General features: G+C 36.6%; 1 protein-coding gene across 1 annotated transcript; it reads left to right on the top strand.

Annotated features, from left to right (window-relative positions):
- The first annotated feature begins 1516 nt into the window (after positions 1–1516).
- LOC120108871 lies at positions 1517–16174 on the top strand. The gene is made up of 9 exons (XM_039122601.1): positions 1517–1744; positions 1811–2033; positions 2121–2278; positions 2371–2516; positions 5154–5216; positions 5306–5398; positions 12571–12648; positions 15632–15794; positions 15918–16174. Exons 1-9 carry the CDS (start codon positions 1654–1656, stop codon positions 16172–16174), a joined length of 1272 nt encoding a protein of 423 aa, XP_038978529.1. The 5' UTR covers positions 1517–1653.
- Positions 16175–16381: the final 207 nt, after the last annotated feature.

Raw genomic sequence — 16381 nt, 5'->3', positions numbered from 1 at the left:
ATGATTTAAATTTAAAATGATAGAAATATCCTTATATGTAGATCCGTAAAAAGAAAACTTGAAAGGGATACATATGCAAATATCAACTTTGCAAGGATATTCATGCAATTATGCATATTTAGGAGGATATACACTTAAAAAAATCAATAAAAATGATCAAAATTCAGTAAAGATAATTTAGTTGTTCTTAATAAAAAAGATGACGAAAAAAGATTAATATTATCATGTCACATGATCTCATGTTAATATCAACTCTTATAGAATGAATCATAGTGCTTTTACAAAATTCTCATTAAAAACAAACAACTCAATATTTATAAATCACTAAAAATATTTTACTAATCTAAACATCTATAATTAATTTAAATTTAATATAGTTTAATCTTTTAAAATAATGAAGAATATATAGATGTCATAGATTCAATAATGATAATTATATCAAAATCAAATAGAGAATACCATTATCAAAATGATCACCTAATATTCCAACTAGACCGAGTATAATCTTAAAAAAAAAATTGACAATGGGGCTCAAATTTTTTTTTTTTGATTTGTCGATCGAACTAAATCATAAAAGATTTAACAAGTTCTAGCTAGGGGTGCAAATGGGTTAGGTCAAGTTGGGTCATAAGTGTCCTCGATCTAATCTGATTTCTTGTTTGGATCCTAATTTTGCACCTGTACCCAACTCAATAAAAGATTAGGTCGGGTCGGATAGGGTCCACCGCTATAGTTTTCGACTCAATAGGTCATTCGGATTGGGTCGGTTCCATGTATAATCCGGACCCAACCCAAAAAATTTGGATCTGATTCGGATCTGGGTTGGGTCCGGTTCGAGTCAACCAATTCATAGCTTCAGAACTTGTTTGCACCCCCACGGGCCCAAATAATTTTATAGATTCGGGTCGGGTTGGGTTGGGTTGAAACGTAGAATTGAAAACCCCAAATTATCCAAATTTCAAATGGTTTGGGTCGGGTCGGGTCTAAATTTAGTAAACTCAGACCCGACCCAAAAAAATGGAATGGGTCTAATTTTAGGACCTGAACCGGCCCTACAGGTCCTCCAATACGAGTCGGGTCGGGTCGGTCATGGGGCAACTCGACCCATTTGCAGCTTTAGTTCTAGCCGGGTTTCGACCTTTTTTTTCTAATGAATTTTTGAATATATATAATTCTAAATATGAGAAATTGCATGAATACCTTCGTAAAGTTGATATTTGCATGTATACCCTTATAACTTTTTTTGCATATCTACCTATAAGGATATTTCAATCATTTTAGTTTTAAGCTATTTATTTTTTAACGACGTTAGATAATATAAGTACATAAGTAAAAAATAAAAAACAAGAATATATATGTAAATAGTAATTATACGAAGATATCCATGTCATTTTATATATTTAGAAAAATATACATACAAAAAATTCTAAAAAAATATAGATCATATGCTCCCTCACGAGAGCATCACGTGACAAGAACAAGTTTTAACGCTGCGGGCAACCGACCTACGCTACCGCCTCGTCGTATAGAAGCAGCCAAGCAGGCTCCTTGCATCTCCTCTCGCCTACCAAATCAACGCGTTTTGAAGCAACGTTCGTTCCCTTTCCCTCCATTTCCTTCCCCAAGGGTTAAACCCCGCCCAGCCAATCTCCGATGCCGATCACCCGCCGCCTCCGCTTCGCGATCCCCCTTCTTGCCTTCTTCTTCATTTCGACCTCCGCCGACGAGCTCTCTGGTAAAAAAGGTTCTCCCTTCTCTCTCTCTCAAATATTCTCGCTGCTCCCAATTCATCTGTGTTCTTTGGATGCAGTCGTTTCCCATCCTGGCAAGCTTAAACTCCCCCCCGGCCGGCCGGTGGAGGGCTCCCCCGGCTCCCGTCTCGGCTCCGTCATGACCTGCAACCGGGTCCACATCCACGGCGTCTCGAGGCTCCGCCATCCAACCAAGTTCGCCCATTCGCTCAAGGTCCGGCTCTCCGTCACCCAGCGCGACGCCCTCTTCCGAATCCAGACCATCGAGCTCTGCTTCCATCAGTAATCGAGCAAACCCTAGCCCTTTTCTTCTTGTTTTGATTCGTTCTTGTCTTAAATTTCTTCTCTTGGTTCTTTGAATTTTCCTAGGAATGCGTCAATTGGGTTAGGGATGTGCCCTCCTGGTGAGTGGCAGAAGCTTTCCAAGAATTTATGGGTTCAATCCATGTCGCCGTACGGATACAAGATTTTGGACATACGGATGCTGCCGGATCCATCAAGGACAATCGAGATATCCACTGAAGAAGGTATTCTCTTACCATTCTAGGATGGAATACTACTGCGAGTTTCATATTTGGTATGTGCCAGATTTTTTAGGTCATGGTTTTCGTCTCTGCAGAGTTCTTGTTTCATCGACTAGTGTTTTTGGTCCTGGGGATGATTATGATGATGATGGCCCGTTTTCTTAGCGAGTCAGTGGTTTTCTATTACGGTGGGGCGATGACATTGGGTATCATCGTGGTGATATTGATGCTCCTTTTCCAGGTAATATATCACCCAATATTTTGTTATTCAGCTCATGATGAAGCTTGCAGGTTTTAATTCCGCTGGCTTGTCATTTCTTAGGAGTAAATTTTTCATATTTCCTCGAATGTTTTAAGCTTTACATGCACTTGCTGCCTGGATGCATTTTGTTTTTATTTATTTTATTGTTATTATTTTTTTTAAAAAAACGGCCTAGATGCTTTTTTTCTCTCTGAAGGAAAAATCTTTTACTGTATTTATAGATCCTTAAAATAGTTATGGATAGAAAGGACCTAAAAACATGAAATTAATTTCATATTAATGGCTTGGTACAATGTTACTATTTCTGATACATATCCTACAAATTTCTTGAAGAAATTAAGGAGGGTAAAAAACAAGAGTTGGTTGGCAGTCATGGGTTGTTGGAAGCTTTGCTGGGAGCAAGGAAAGGATGAGTGAAAGCTGCTAGATGATCAAATAACAAAAAAGAGTGGACCAATGAATGCCTTTCCTGCAGACTGGCACTAAACCGTATCATTGGAGAAGTATTATAATAATTGTGAAAGTTGAATGAATGGGCTACATGTAGAGCTGTAATTGAGCTCAGCTTGATTACGCCCTAATTTGATCAAGCTTAGTATGAAAAAAGTTTTGAGCTTAAGTTGAGATTAAACTTGATTGATTTTTTTTAAAAATTGAGCCTAATTTGAAACCAAGCTGGATGTCATCTCATTTCAGTCATCTTGATAATCTCAAATTGAGTCAACATCAACTGAGCTTCCATTGAGCATGATCCCTTAATAGAATCTACATTCAAGCTCAATTCAATCTTGAATAAAAGTTAACCTGATACCAACAATTCAAATGATCCACCGTTCAAAGCCTTAACTTCACTTTAAGCATCCAAACATCAGCTGTGGGAGTTATTCCAACAACACACATACTTTATAATTATACACCCAATTTTGAAACTTACTGAGTGGTACTTGATTGAGCATGGTTTCTCTCCAGCTTAGCTTAAAATTAGCTTTGAACCTTAGATTTGAACTTTGCTAAAATATTTCCAAGCCAAGCATGATAAAGGACGGTGCAATGCAACAGGCTTCTGCTATTGCAGAGTCTGGAGAGGGTCACATGTATGCAACCTTACTCTCGCATGTAAAGAGGCTATTTCTGTGTTGCGACAGGATCACAGTTACTGTTGCGCCAAGTCTCACCCTCCACGCCAATTCTGATCAAGTTTTATTGATTTGACCTTGAGCAGAACTCAAGTTGCTTGGATCAATTGACAACCATAGGTTTATTCAGTATGTCAAGATAATTGTTCTTATATTGGTCCTCTCTCTTGACCATGTACATTGCTATTTCATCACCATTTCTTTACAAGTATGTTGTTTGCTTATATAGTCTCTTTAAAAAATTCACTGTTAAATTTCTTAATACATAATATGATCCCACATGCTAATAGTTTATATTTTTTTATTATTTATTTAGCCAAATATGGTGGGTTATTAGATTTATTCCTGAAGTCTTGATTTTGTTCCTCCAATATATTTTTTCTAAAATGTGCTCAAATTGTTTTTCATTTAAATTTGGTCATCTTATCCTTGGACTCCTAATACTTCATTTATTTTTTTCTTGCTCCTTGTCTATATTTCTATAGTTACCTAATGTTGTGTGGTCGAGGTTTCTTGAGTATCACCTAACAATCTTTTCAATGTTTTCTGGGAGTAGTTTTAATCTATTTGTTGATACATGTGATCTACTCTTGGTTCATCTTTTTTCTAGGAAAAGTCTCTGACATTCGTAGGTTTGGCATTCGTTGGTGCATAAGTAGTACGGACATCAATGGTCACCTAATAGCAATTATTCAAATAGCTAGTTTAACTTATCCTTTCTATGTTTTTGATTTTAATATTAACTTTTTTTGGTTTACCAACTATCCATCCTCATATGGAATATTATTTACCACTGGATATCTACCATTGTGTCCAAGAATTACACAAAGACCCAGTCTGAAATCTCTCTGTATCAATCTGCAACCTTCTTATCATGGCCTCTTCTGATTTTTGTTGAATGTGATCCAGTGCTATAAAAGACAAATTGCTATAGGTTGCATGAAAACATATCTGTGGAATTGATTAGCTTTTAAGCAAAATGAAAATGATTATTCTGTATTCTCAAAAGAAGTTAACATGTGCATGTTATCTAGTTATCAACAAAACAAACATGATAAATTATTGTGCTTTTATAAGTGAAAATTATCATTTGAAATGGCCAATGATTCTAGGTGGCGACAACTCTGATTGTCATCTGCCTTATTTTTCTAATATTTTTAATTGAAAATATGATTTCTGTCTGTCCCTGATTATTCCATTCTGTTCCTATTAAATAAAAAGCTGCATATGCTAAACAAATATCAAGCATTAGATGGTCACTGATATGTTATACCTACTTAAATTGTTGAATTGTAATTCTTTTTGATTTTACATCATGTGTCAATTAGCAGCAGTATGCTTGATTACATCTAGGCTTCTCTATTTTCATCAGCCATCATTTCAAACTTCTCATTAGATTTTCTTCTATACTGGCCTAGTAGATTACATGTCTATCAATTCAACTATCCAGTTATGATATTGTATGGTGGTGCATTTGCAGGGCATGAGGCTATTACCGACGGGTCGAAAGAGTTCACTTGCAATATTTATGTACTCGTCAGTTGTAAGTGCTGGCTTTAAAATGTATTAAAGCTATACACATCCTATCATCCCCCATCACATAATAACATAGTATTTCTTTTCTAATGACAGGTGGGCCTTGGGGCCTTTCTTCTACGATATCTATCTGGGTTATTGCGTACGATACTTGTGGAGATAGGAATCAGTGAAGACATGCACAATCCTGTATGTAAGTTTCTTTATGCTTTATTGTGTTATAACTTTTGTCATGGAGCTATGATTTTACCTGCTCATCTCACGTATGCTGATTAGGATTGCTTATGCAACCAGTGCTATTGGATTACTGATTGGGTTCATTTATGTGTCATTTTGGTACCCTTAATTAATCTACACCCATAAAATTATGTATTGGCTCTTTGTTATCTTATAATCAGGCTAGATTATGGAGAGAACTTTAGGGGTGCATTTGGTTGGGCAACAAGAAAAATCAAAAATAACAAAAGTTATGCCTACAGGAATAGTTACACTTACACCATTAGTTATTCTAAGTTTTCTTTGGCTAAACTTTTTGGAATAACTTATGAGGACTTTTTTGTTCATAAAAAAGTAAAAGATAGGCTTACAAGATGCCTTTATGCCAATGAATAGCTTATGACAGCTCCCTCTTGAAATAGTTATGCCTGTCATGAGCTAATTCGATTGGCATAACTATTCCTTGGTTATGCTAGTTTCTTGTAGGCTGTTTGGCAAGCATTAGGCTTATTCCAAGCCTTATGCATGCTTTATGCCAAATCAAATGCAGCCTAGGAGCAAAAGAAATTATGAGATATCTTAATCAACGAAGCTATCAGAAGAAAACTGTGCACCATATGAAAAAGGCAAAAATTAGTTAATTATTCAATGATTAGCTTATTTGTGTGGCAAAATAAATTGAGTTCTTCATAGATATTTTTCAACGAGGATTGTTCAAATTGTAAATATGTTCCTAGGTGAGTTGTCACATTTTCATTTTCTTAGTTGAGCTAATCAATTGGGTTTCTTCTGTGCTCGGACACACAAACATCAAAATGACGACAACAACAATAACATTGTCAATTATCAACAACAAGACTTTAAACTTAGAAGGTCACACAAAAGGAATCTAATGGACTATTAGGACCAACAGTTCTATGTGTTCTGCTTTCAGCAGCATATTATCCACCATACCCACAAATCAAGGCTGGTGAGCTGCATAGGCGTTCCTAGGCATTGACCCCTATAAAGGCCTAGGCTGCCAAGCAGGTGTCTAAGTAAAAAAAAGAAAAAACCCCAAATCCAACACAATTGTACATTCTCATATATAAAGTCATGTATAGTTCATATAAAGCAAATTAAAGAACATCTTATTGATAAACAATAAGGTTATCAATTAAAGTATGCAACAACGAAATCTTAGAAATAATTATATTAGTCAATATTTTTTCAATTAAAGTGATTTAAAGCTTCTTAGAAACATGACATGTTTAAGCATCAATTGGTATCTAAATGGAATAAATTTCTCGTAAAGTTAATACTTTTTTGTTTAAAGAAAAAAATTAGTTAAAAAACTTAATAACTTTTGATAAATCAACAAACAAGGTGCTTGCTTGAGTCAAAGATGGCTCCTAGGTAGTTGGGGCATCTGCTTAGGCATCGACTTGTGATACAAGTGATGAACCCCTTCCATTAAAGCCTATACCCAAGAAGGCTCGGAAGTCCAATAAAAGGCCTAAATAATGGACTTTAGGTGCTTATGAGGGCCCTAATATAGGGTCCAAACCACATCAGATCCATTTGGTGCTGAGCCAGGAGGCATCACACGCTAGCCCTTAATCAATTGGTGTCTGTGAACTCAAAATCTGTACAATCGGCATAGTAATGTGGTTTTCCCAAACAATCTACTTTTAGCACATCAGTGCTAATGATGGATTTACCAGATTAGGATAGAGATGAAACCACTTCCATTGTGTCAGGCATCAAGATAGTTTTTTGACACAAGTTAAAATGCCTAAATCAAACTCCGGATGAGGGAGATATTGTCATTTTAGTGAAAAATTGGCATATTGAAAGTTGTTTTAAAGGTGCAGAAAATTATGATTTTTCCATTCTGCAGCCAGCTTGACATAGACAAATTTGATTAATTTTTATTTTATTATTCATATCAGTCTCTATTAAAAAAGGTTTTTAGTCAAGTTAGGAGTTCTACGAGAATTATGAGTCAGTCCTAAGGGCTTTACAATCCCTGCGAGTATAAATACCCATGTACTCATCTATGTTGCATATAGAAACTTGATTAATAAAGTTGTGATGTTCTCTTCAAGATTCTTGTTGTGGTGTTGACTCCAAATGTGTCGGTGTTGACTTAGTAGCCACGAGAGAGAAACCTGGTTCTAACCCCACGCCACAATTGAGCAGCTCTTGGGATTCAATGGTGTTGACTCTGATCAAAGAATTTGGATAGATAACCTTGGGGTGCCGACTTTCCTGATGATACTTCAGCTATTCATTTTTCCTTTTATCTTATTGTTTTGCTTCCACAAATCCCCCTTTTTTAATCTTCCGTACTTTCTTTCATTTTCTGCCATCTATATTATATTTTTGCTACGTGCTTTAAGATTCCCACAAGACAAGGCTGTCCTTAACCCTACTTTCATCAACCTAGGTGCTTGGTTGGCTACATCACTTGAGGGACTGGAAAGTGACCTCCATGGTTAGGTTCTGCCTAGGTGCCTAGGTGGCTGCCTGTGAACAACCTTGCCACAAAGTATGGCTATATAAGATCGTGCGGCATATCCTTATCTACCACTCATTTATCGAAGTGTAGTGCCATTGTCAAATCGAGCCTCTTTATATTTGTGAACACCACTACAATCTTAGTAATTTCGGCGCTGCTACCAGTATCTACATCCCCTTTGTAAGGGCTCGTTCTAATCTGTGTCAAACCGCCAACTATCTCACTTTCTTCCAATCTTTTCCTTTATTGGTTGGACAAATAGGCCTTCTTCATACCACCAAAAACAAAGAAAAAAAATGTTGGATCTACTTTAAATTCCATGTTTCTTTATTAATCCTTCTCACCACACATCCTACTTGACATACTCATCTTTTTTGTAATGCATCTGCAGGTCAAGTACCTTCTTTCTTGTGCATTAATCCAATTCATATATAATAGTTGGCCCAATTTCTTTCTTCCAGTTGCCATTGAGTAGCCTAATTTGCATTAGAATGATGTTCCTGTAGCACTTTTTCATTTCATCCAGCTAATTCTATTCATTATAGAACTACCTTTATCTACCTCTTGTTCGTATGATTTATGGTAAATCACCGATCTAAGTCCAGTCTTAAGGCTAATTTTTAGTGTAATCCAATTGCATGTCGAAGCCCAAGGTTTATGCCATAGGTTGCTCGCACACATGTTGCTGTACGTCTCCATCTCCTTAGAAACTCCAATAAAGCAATGAGAGAAACCATGTTTTTATGGCTCACCAACTAACTTCACAAGGTACTCTGTCATATGTTTTTTCTATAGGTCAACATAAATCATATGTAGTTTCCTCTTCCCGTTAAATCTTCCCACCAGTTGCCTAAACAAGACGATTGCTTTGAAAGCAAAATCTCTAGCATAAATCCATCTTGGTTTACTAATATGCTTGTCATCTCTTAAATGTTTGCTTTGCTACTTTCTTTGTATGTTGTACAAAATCTTTGGATGTATATGTGCTTGTGTTTTTGATACATGAGTCTAACTAGTCATCTTGTCGATGTGGCTCTTTAATTCTGTTATTTGGCATTTGCATGTAGTTCTCACAAAAGAATATTAGCGTAACCATAAGGTTCATAGCCAACAAGCCTTGTTTGGAGCTGGCTTTGTGAGTCCTTATTTGTCAGTTATTTCTGTTCAGGAATACCTCTGCTGCTTATGTCTTTGCCTGCGATCTAGACTCTTATGCACAGTTTTGCTATAGGCACCTATCATTACAGTGGCATCTTCAAAGCTTTACTACACATGCCAGTACCATTTTAATAGATCCTCTATTGCTTTTCCTCGATTGTCACAACTCCTACTCTTTCCACATTCTACCCTTCCTAGTTATTCCACATTTCCATCTCAAATTTCTTATTTTTTCCTTGTTTATCTCATTTGCTTAGGCCTTCTTTACTGCCCAGCATTGTCAACCATGCAACTTTTGGGTCTTTTCCTTTAAATTCACCCAGGAATGTGCCAATCATGTGATATTTTTTGGAGCACTTTTCTATTTCATCCATAAAGCACTGAATTTTGTCTTCATCCATTTCTCAGTAATTTCTTTCTTTCTTTTTTTTTTGTATTGTAAATCCAGAGTAACAATAACATCACACCTTTTTTTGGGCTATCTGTTTTACTGAGGCCTCATTTTCATTTCTATTTCATTAAAAAATGCATTTTATGTTCTACTAATTCTTGTGCCATTTTGCTCCAAGGTTTTCTGTGACAATTCTTGTTTAATAGTTAACTTTCTTATTGCTCTGTCAATCAGTGCTATATCATGTAAATAGTATGCAACATGTTACTTGTAGTTTCAAATATGATTTGTAAAGATATACAAACTTAGTGTTGACCTTGACTTTAGATTAGAAATCCTCCTCTCTCCTAAACTACTTTTTGATGCATTTAGTTACCCTAATATGAGCATTCTCAAGGAGTTCACAATTCAATTTTCCTTAATGCCTATAAGTACTATATGGTATTTTTTTTACTAGCCTTAAAGATATCATCGAATTGCTAAATTGGAAACATTTTTCACTTCTAACTATGTTGGCACAAATCTAAATTAACTTCTCTAAGTTTGTTGTGGTCAACTCTAATTTTTGATTTTTCACCCTTCATGAGGTGGCTCATAAGTTTAATCCTGCCATAAGTGGTGCAATTTTGTACTTCACATTTTATCGATAGTTATCAATTACTTTCTCCATTAGTCATTTTCTATCTTCCTATTTTTTCAATTTTTCACCGAATAAGCTAGTGAATCAAATTTAATGTCTCCCATTTTTTTCAAGTCCTAGATGAGTATTTCATATGTCCTAATTCTTTCCCCTTTACCCACCTTTCAAAGCTTTCTCTACTTCAAAATTTTGGATTGAAGGAGGCAACACTTGTTTGCTTTGACTATATTTCTTATGTTCAATTTTTCTTCTATATAAATTTCTTCTATGGAGTCCTTATTAGTTTGATCAGAGAGAGTATAATTTTTTCAACTTGCTCAACTCAAATCTCTCAAAAAAATTTAGAAAAAAGTAAAAAAAAAGTGGCAAAAGTAAGGTCTAAGCCTCTTTTTTCTTTCATTGATCCTAAATTGAGATACATAGGCTTTATTATGCGAGTGAGGTCTACCCTTGCATAATTCGGATCGGATTCCTCGTCTAGTTCAAATAAGACTCAGCTATCCCAAAATAGATATGACTAGCAGAAATAAACACGAAATAACTAAAATTCTATAGAAGGTAGATCTTAATTTCTACATTGATCTTACCTTCAGTCACTTTACCTATGCCTTTCTAGATTGGATGATATGTCCGGTCAAAAATTTTTTCCAAAAAGAAAATTTTGAATTTGATCGCCCTATTTTAAGGTTCAAACAATGGAACAAGGTTTGTCGTACCGTAACGAACCAGACGATACAGAATGTACCGTACTATATCGGTTCGGTACTGGTAGACGGTATGAGGGGCGTACTGACATTCGATACGCCAGACTGGCCTTGTACCGTATCGATACAATGATAGTGTGGTACTTTTATGGGGCCCGGTACTGAGACGACATACTTTGTAATGAAATTTGGCCTTGATCGCTGGCACCTTGCACTCTTTGAGAGAGGGGTGTTAGAGTTCAACAAGTTATCCGTTTTTTTTTTTTTTTAAAGATCATATCAATTGGACGTCGTACAACCAAGTTATGGCTTTTGAAAGTTTGACATGTGATTCATCTTTTTGATGTTGTAGATCTAGCTCCTATGCTTTATCTAGCCTCTCATAGTGACCAAAGTGGTCTACATCGGATCTGGTGATCCTTTTGAATCACTTATTGAACTACTTCTGGAAAATCTTTTCATATATATTTGATCGTCACATTAGGATTAAGGACTTGGTCCCAGTAACCGGCTCGTTCGGATTGGACCGGTAATTGACCAAGTCCTAGGATGTACCTAGGATAGGTGCCAACTTCGTTGGTGCTTGGTACCAACTGAGATCATGCGGAGCATAACGGACACTATTTGTTCCCACTTGATATAGGATGTGGTCAACAAGGTGTCAGTTCCCCTTTTTTTGTTGTTGGCATTTGAATAGGGAGAGGAATAAGGGAAAAAAAGGGGGAGAGTGGGACCTAACATAAACTTCTAAAATAATAAAACAAACTAACAAGACTGATGCTCATGTCGATACTTGCATCATAATCCAATCATGGACCCTAAAATCTCTTAAATATAGAACCTAAACAAATCATAAACAAGTCTTAACAACCCTAAAACAACTCGAAAACAATGAAATAAAAAAGAAAAGGGAAAAAAATTATGGTCAAGAATGGTATTAGGGTGCCACAATGTATTGGCTTTTTGGTACCATATCGACCGGTCCTAAGTCAACACCGGCATCGAGATCGGGTCTTGGAACCTTGCCTCTCATCATATATGAAAAATCTTATATTCTTTGCTACTTCACTTCTTCACTTAGTGTGTATCAGGATCTGCTGTGCCGGTATCGGGCATTGTACCGGTTGTCCGGCGGCACGAGTCGGTACGTGTCTGTGCCGTGCTGGACTTGTACTGACGCAGGAGACTGTGGGGAGAGAGAAAAGAGAGCGAGCGGGGGAGGGAGGGAGGCCGACAGAGGGCTGACGGAGACCGGCGTTGGTGCAGGCGGCATTGGCCATGACCGGACCCTTGTTTTGAACGCGGAGGCCACGCTGGACCTCTGTTTCGTTCGAAACAGGAGTTTGGCCGTGGCCTCCGCGCCTGCACTAGCGCCAGCCTCCCTCCCTCTCCCTCTCCCTCTCCCTCCCTTTTCCGCTTGCTCTCTTTTCTTCTCTTTCCTTCTCCTCCGGCGACGGCGTCTTGGTTTCTTTGATGAAGCCGTTGCGGTCTGCCACCGGTATGGCTCGGGACGCCTCGAACCGGGCGGTTCGGGACGGTTCCGCCAATCTTGGTATGTATAATGTAATCTATATTTCTAGTTTATCACCAAAAAAAGGTTATGTATTTGGCAGCTAGTGCTGCAAGCTGTATGATTTATTGTCAGCAATATTTTACTAATTCTCGTGCAACAGCCATGCTGATGCTCCTTATTTTGAATATGCTACAAGTCATTAATAAATTTTTCCCCTTTATAAATTTTGTCACCTGCAGCTGGGTATACTACTTTTTTGTATGCCTCGTACTAGCTGGGAGCTTGGTTTGGTTATTGGGGTGTCCGCAAACTTGTACTGACAGAAGATGATTGGTTGATTCTGGTGTGGCTTATTTTGTTGAATGGGCAATCTATTATATTATCAGCTGTGATGATTCTTCAGGGTACTCCTTTAATTTTCTACTTTTTTGTTTTTCAGTTCGTCGTTCCAACCCATCATTCACTATTTTGAAGTATCTTTTAGCTCTTTTCCCTTTCAATGTTGTTATTACGCCATTTCCGAGTTTTATGATCCTGATCTTGGAACATTCTCTCTTTTTTGGTCAGAGCTCTCTGGACATCCTTTTCGCTGCTGAAGGTGCTTGGATTTGCTATTATAGTTTCAGCAATAACGAGGACACATGGGAAGGCAAGATTTCTACGTCGCATTGTTCAGGTGACCATGCTGTATATTTTTCAAGCCTCAGTACTTAAAGAATATTATATGGCATTTTTGCTGGACAATTATGGATTAGGTCTCCAGTTGATTAAGGAAAATAATGACGTTGTGCTTGTAAGATGTCACGACACGTCACTTTAGCCTTAGAGCTAGGCATTTGTTTTTTCATTCTATTTCCTCTATGATCTAGCATCACACTCAAGAATTGTCTACCTTTTTGGTGTTGTAGTTTTATTATTTCTACATTTCTCTTTTTTTTGACAGTTATTATGGCTACATATCTGTCTTACAGATTTTGCAGGACATCTTGTTATGGTTCACCATGCAAGGTCTCTATGCTCGAGCAGATATCTTTTGCTAATTATCTTTTTGTATTGTGGTTGTGTGTACTGCATAATTCTTCCCTCAATAATCATTAACAAAGGACTATTGACACGGGCCCAGTTGGTGCAAAAATCACTGAATGAGACATTATTAATAGCACCTTCTGTTGTATTGGTAGTAAAATAAGCTCAAGTGACCTGTAAGATATCTGTAAACTTGAGCAATGAATGCCTTGTGCTCATCTCACAAGCATGTAGAATTAAACACAGTTACGATACATTTCTTGTGAGGAATCATGATTTAGCAAGAAAACAATAGTCAGTATGGTCTGGGTCCAAGTTTGGAATCAAAATGGGTACATAGTTTAGGGGTTTGTTGAGTTAATGTCAATATACTAGTTGTGTGGATTGTGGTCCAATGTGTTTTCAAAACACCGAAACTAAGAAACTACTGTTGTTCGGCACATGCAGTGTGAGAGAACTTGAATGGCTTTGATTCAAAGATTTTAGCCTCATTTAGGGGAGCTTTTTGGAGGGCCAAAAAGTACTTTCTGGCCTCTTAAAAGCACTTTTAGATAAAATAAGAGTGTTTGATAAATTTTTGGAAAGGTATTTTAGCTTTTCAGAAAGATAAAACAGCTTGGGTTGGAGCTTCCTCCGAAAAAGTTACTTTTAGGAATTGTCGGAAAAGCTGTTTGAGTTAAAATATTTTGTTTCTTTTTGGACCAAAATATCCATAGTAAAATACTAATAATTACACAAAGAGATAACTGGTCATCGGGAGGGTGAAAAATAATTTACGCTAATAATTATAATATTTATACTTTTTATTATTGTATTATACTATAAAATAATAAATATTATATTATACATAATACATTAATATTTTATATTTTATTATGCTCTATTGTATAATACTATGTAATATTCTTTATGTTATTTGTCATATCAAAAGTAGTTTTTCAGTTTGTTTACCAAACACATGTTAAAGTTCCACAGCACTTTAGAAATATAGTTACCAAACAGCAAACAGTTTTTTATAAAAACTCTACTTCCTAAATCTCTACTTCTAAAAGCTCTACTATTAACAGCTTCCTCCAAACGGGGCCTTCTACTACTTTATATAACTTTGGAAATATTCTCCCCACTTGGCTGTCAAACTTTTCTTGTTCTTAGAGTATGCAAGAACTGAACCAAGACAGTTGTTTTATTAAAGATAGAGGTTATCTATAGGCATCTTGTTGGTGGGACTGGTGGAATGGATTTTCCCCCTTCAATATACCAGTGTTGGGCACGTGTAATTGCACGTTCTTAGAATAAATGCTGTTTTTGTTGATGTCACCTTCTTAGAATAATGTGATTTTTGGACTAACATGGAATGATTATAGATGACTGTATTATAATGAATGGAGCGGTATGGTCAACATTTATTATTATCCTTGTGATATAACAGTAATTGGAATGGATTCCATCGAAATAGTGATTATTATGTACATGTACCATTCAACAACGGGACTCTAGAACATAATACATACATCAATACATACATTCACATGCATCCATACATCCATCCATACATACATGCATACACATGTACATAGATACGTACATATGAATAGGCACATGTGTGTATGTATGTACATTCGTATATTTATTTATTTTAGATATTGTTGAGATATTGTCTCTCTATAGTTAAACATATGCAGGTGAGGCAATGGAGTCATTCTTGAGGGTAGAGATGCATCTGAGGGTTGAAATTACATGGGTAGAGATTCCTGCCCTCCTCTCATAGCCAGGGTTACTAACCCACATCATGTTATGGACTGTTAGATGTAAATATAACCATTTATAATGTATTAATTGTACACTATGGTGGGTTCTCCAATAAAAGATTGCATCTATAAGTTGTTTTTGCATGGAAAAAAATCGATTTGGAGACTATTTTAAATAAAGAGTAAGAGCCTTGATACAACAGTAAGGTTGCTCCATTATGATCAGAAAGTCATGGGTTCGAAACATGGAAACAACCTTTCTGCATGCAGAGACAAGGATACATATATTTGACCCTCTTCAGATCCTGCAATGCGAGGAGCCCTCGTGCATTGGATCGTCTTTTTTTTTTTTTTATCAATTCCCAAAACTAGATGAGATATCCTTTAATTTATTATAGTTGCATAAATTAAACAAAAAATCACTATAGTATTTTTGTACTCTTTGACAGCTTGTGCTGCCTTTTTTATGATTTTAGATTCTCATGGAATCAACCTTCAGTTAATGTGAGAAATTGACACCTAATGATTTTGCAGGCGGATGATCAAGAGCATTAACAGAACTCGAGCTCGAACTTCACCCTCCAAAAGTTCTCATGCTGAATACTCACAGTTTCAGGGTTCAGGTTCTGGTTCCGCCAGGCCTCGAGCCAGAAATTTGAACCAGGCTTCTTGCAATTCCCCAGTCTTTGGTTTGTCACTATGCTTTCATCCCAGTTAATTACCAGAATGCCCTGTTCATTTATCAAGCATATCCTGATTTTGTTCCCTGTTCATTTATTAAGCATATCCTGATTTTTGTTGCTTCTTCACAGGCTTAACAAATAGACAGCCGCGGTTGCTATTTGAGGAGAGTTATTATTCGACCTTTCACAACACCCCTGAGAGGAAGAAATTCTCAGAGGAAGAATGGGATATGATTACTAAAGAACACACAAACAAAGCTTTGAAAGAGTTAATCTCTTCTCCTGATTTCAATCAGTGGGCATTAGCCAATGCTGAAAGAATTGTTGTGACACCACCACAAGATCGCAAACATGAAAAAAGGCGGCGCATTTTTGGATGGTTGTAATTTTTCTCGCTTTTTTTTTCTCAGACCATAAATCTCAAGACAGATTTACACCAAATCATATGCAAGGACATTGTCAGGCATGTTGCACGATGTATTAGTCCTTGACTAGTGACAAATCATTCTTGTTGTAACCTTGTTAAGTTGTTAGATGGCCCACACTCAAAACTTTGGTAAACTCGTATGATAATTATTCGTTAACATTCATTT

Source organism: Phoenix dactylifera, unplaced genomic scaffold (genome assembly GCF_009389715.1).
Source record: "Phoenix dactylifera cultivar Barhee BC4 unplaced genomic scaffold, palm_55x_up_171113_PBpolish2nd_filt_p 001606F, whole genome shotgun sequence".
NCBI classification, from domain to species: Eukaryota; Viridiplantae; Streptophyta; class Magnoliopsida; order Arecales; family Arecaceae; genus Phoenix; species Phoenix dactylifera.
The sequence above is the reverse complement of the archived record's forward strand: the minus strand, read 5'-3'. Positions and strand labels throughout refer to the sequence as shown.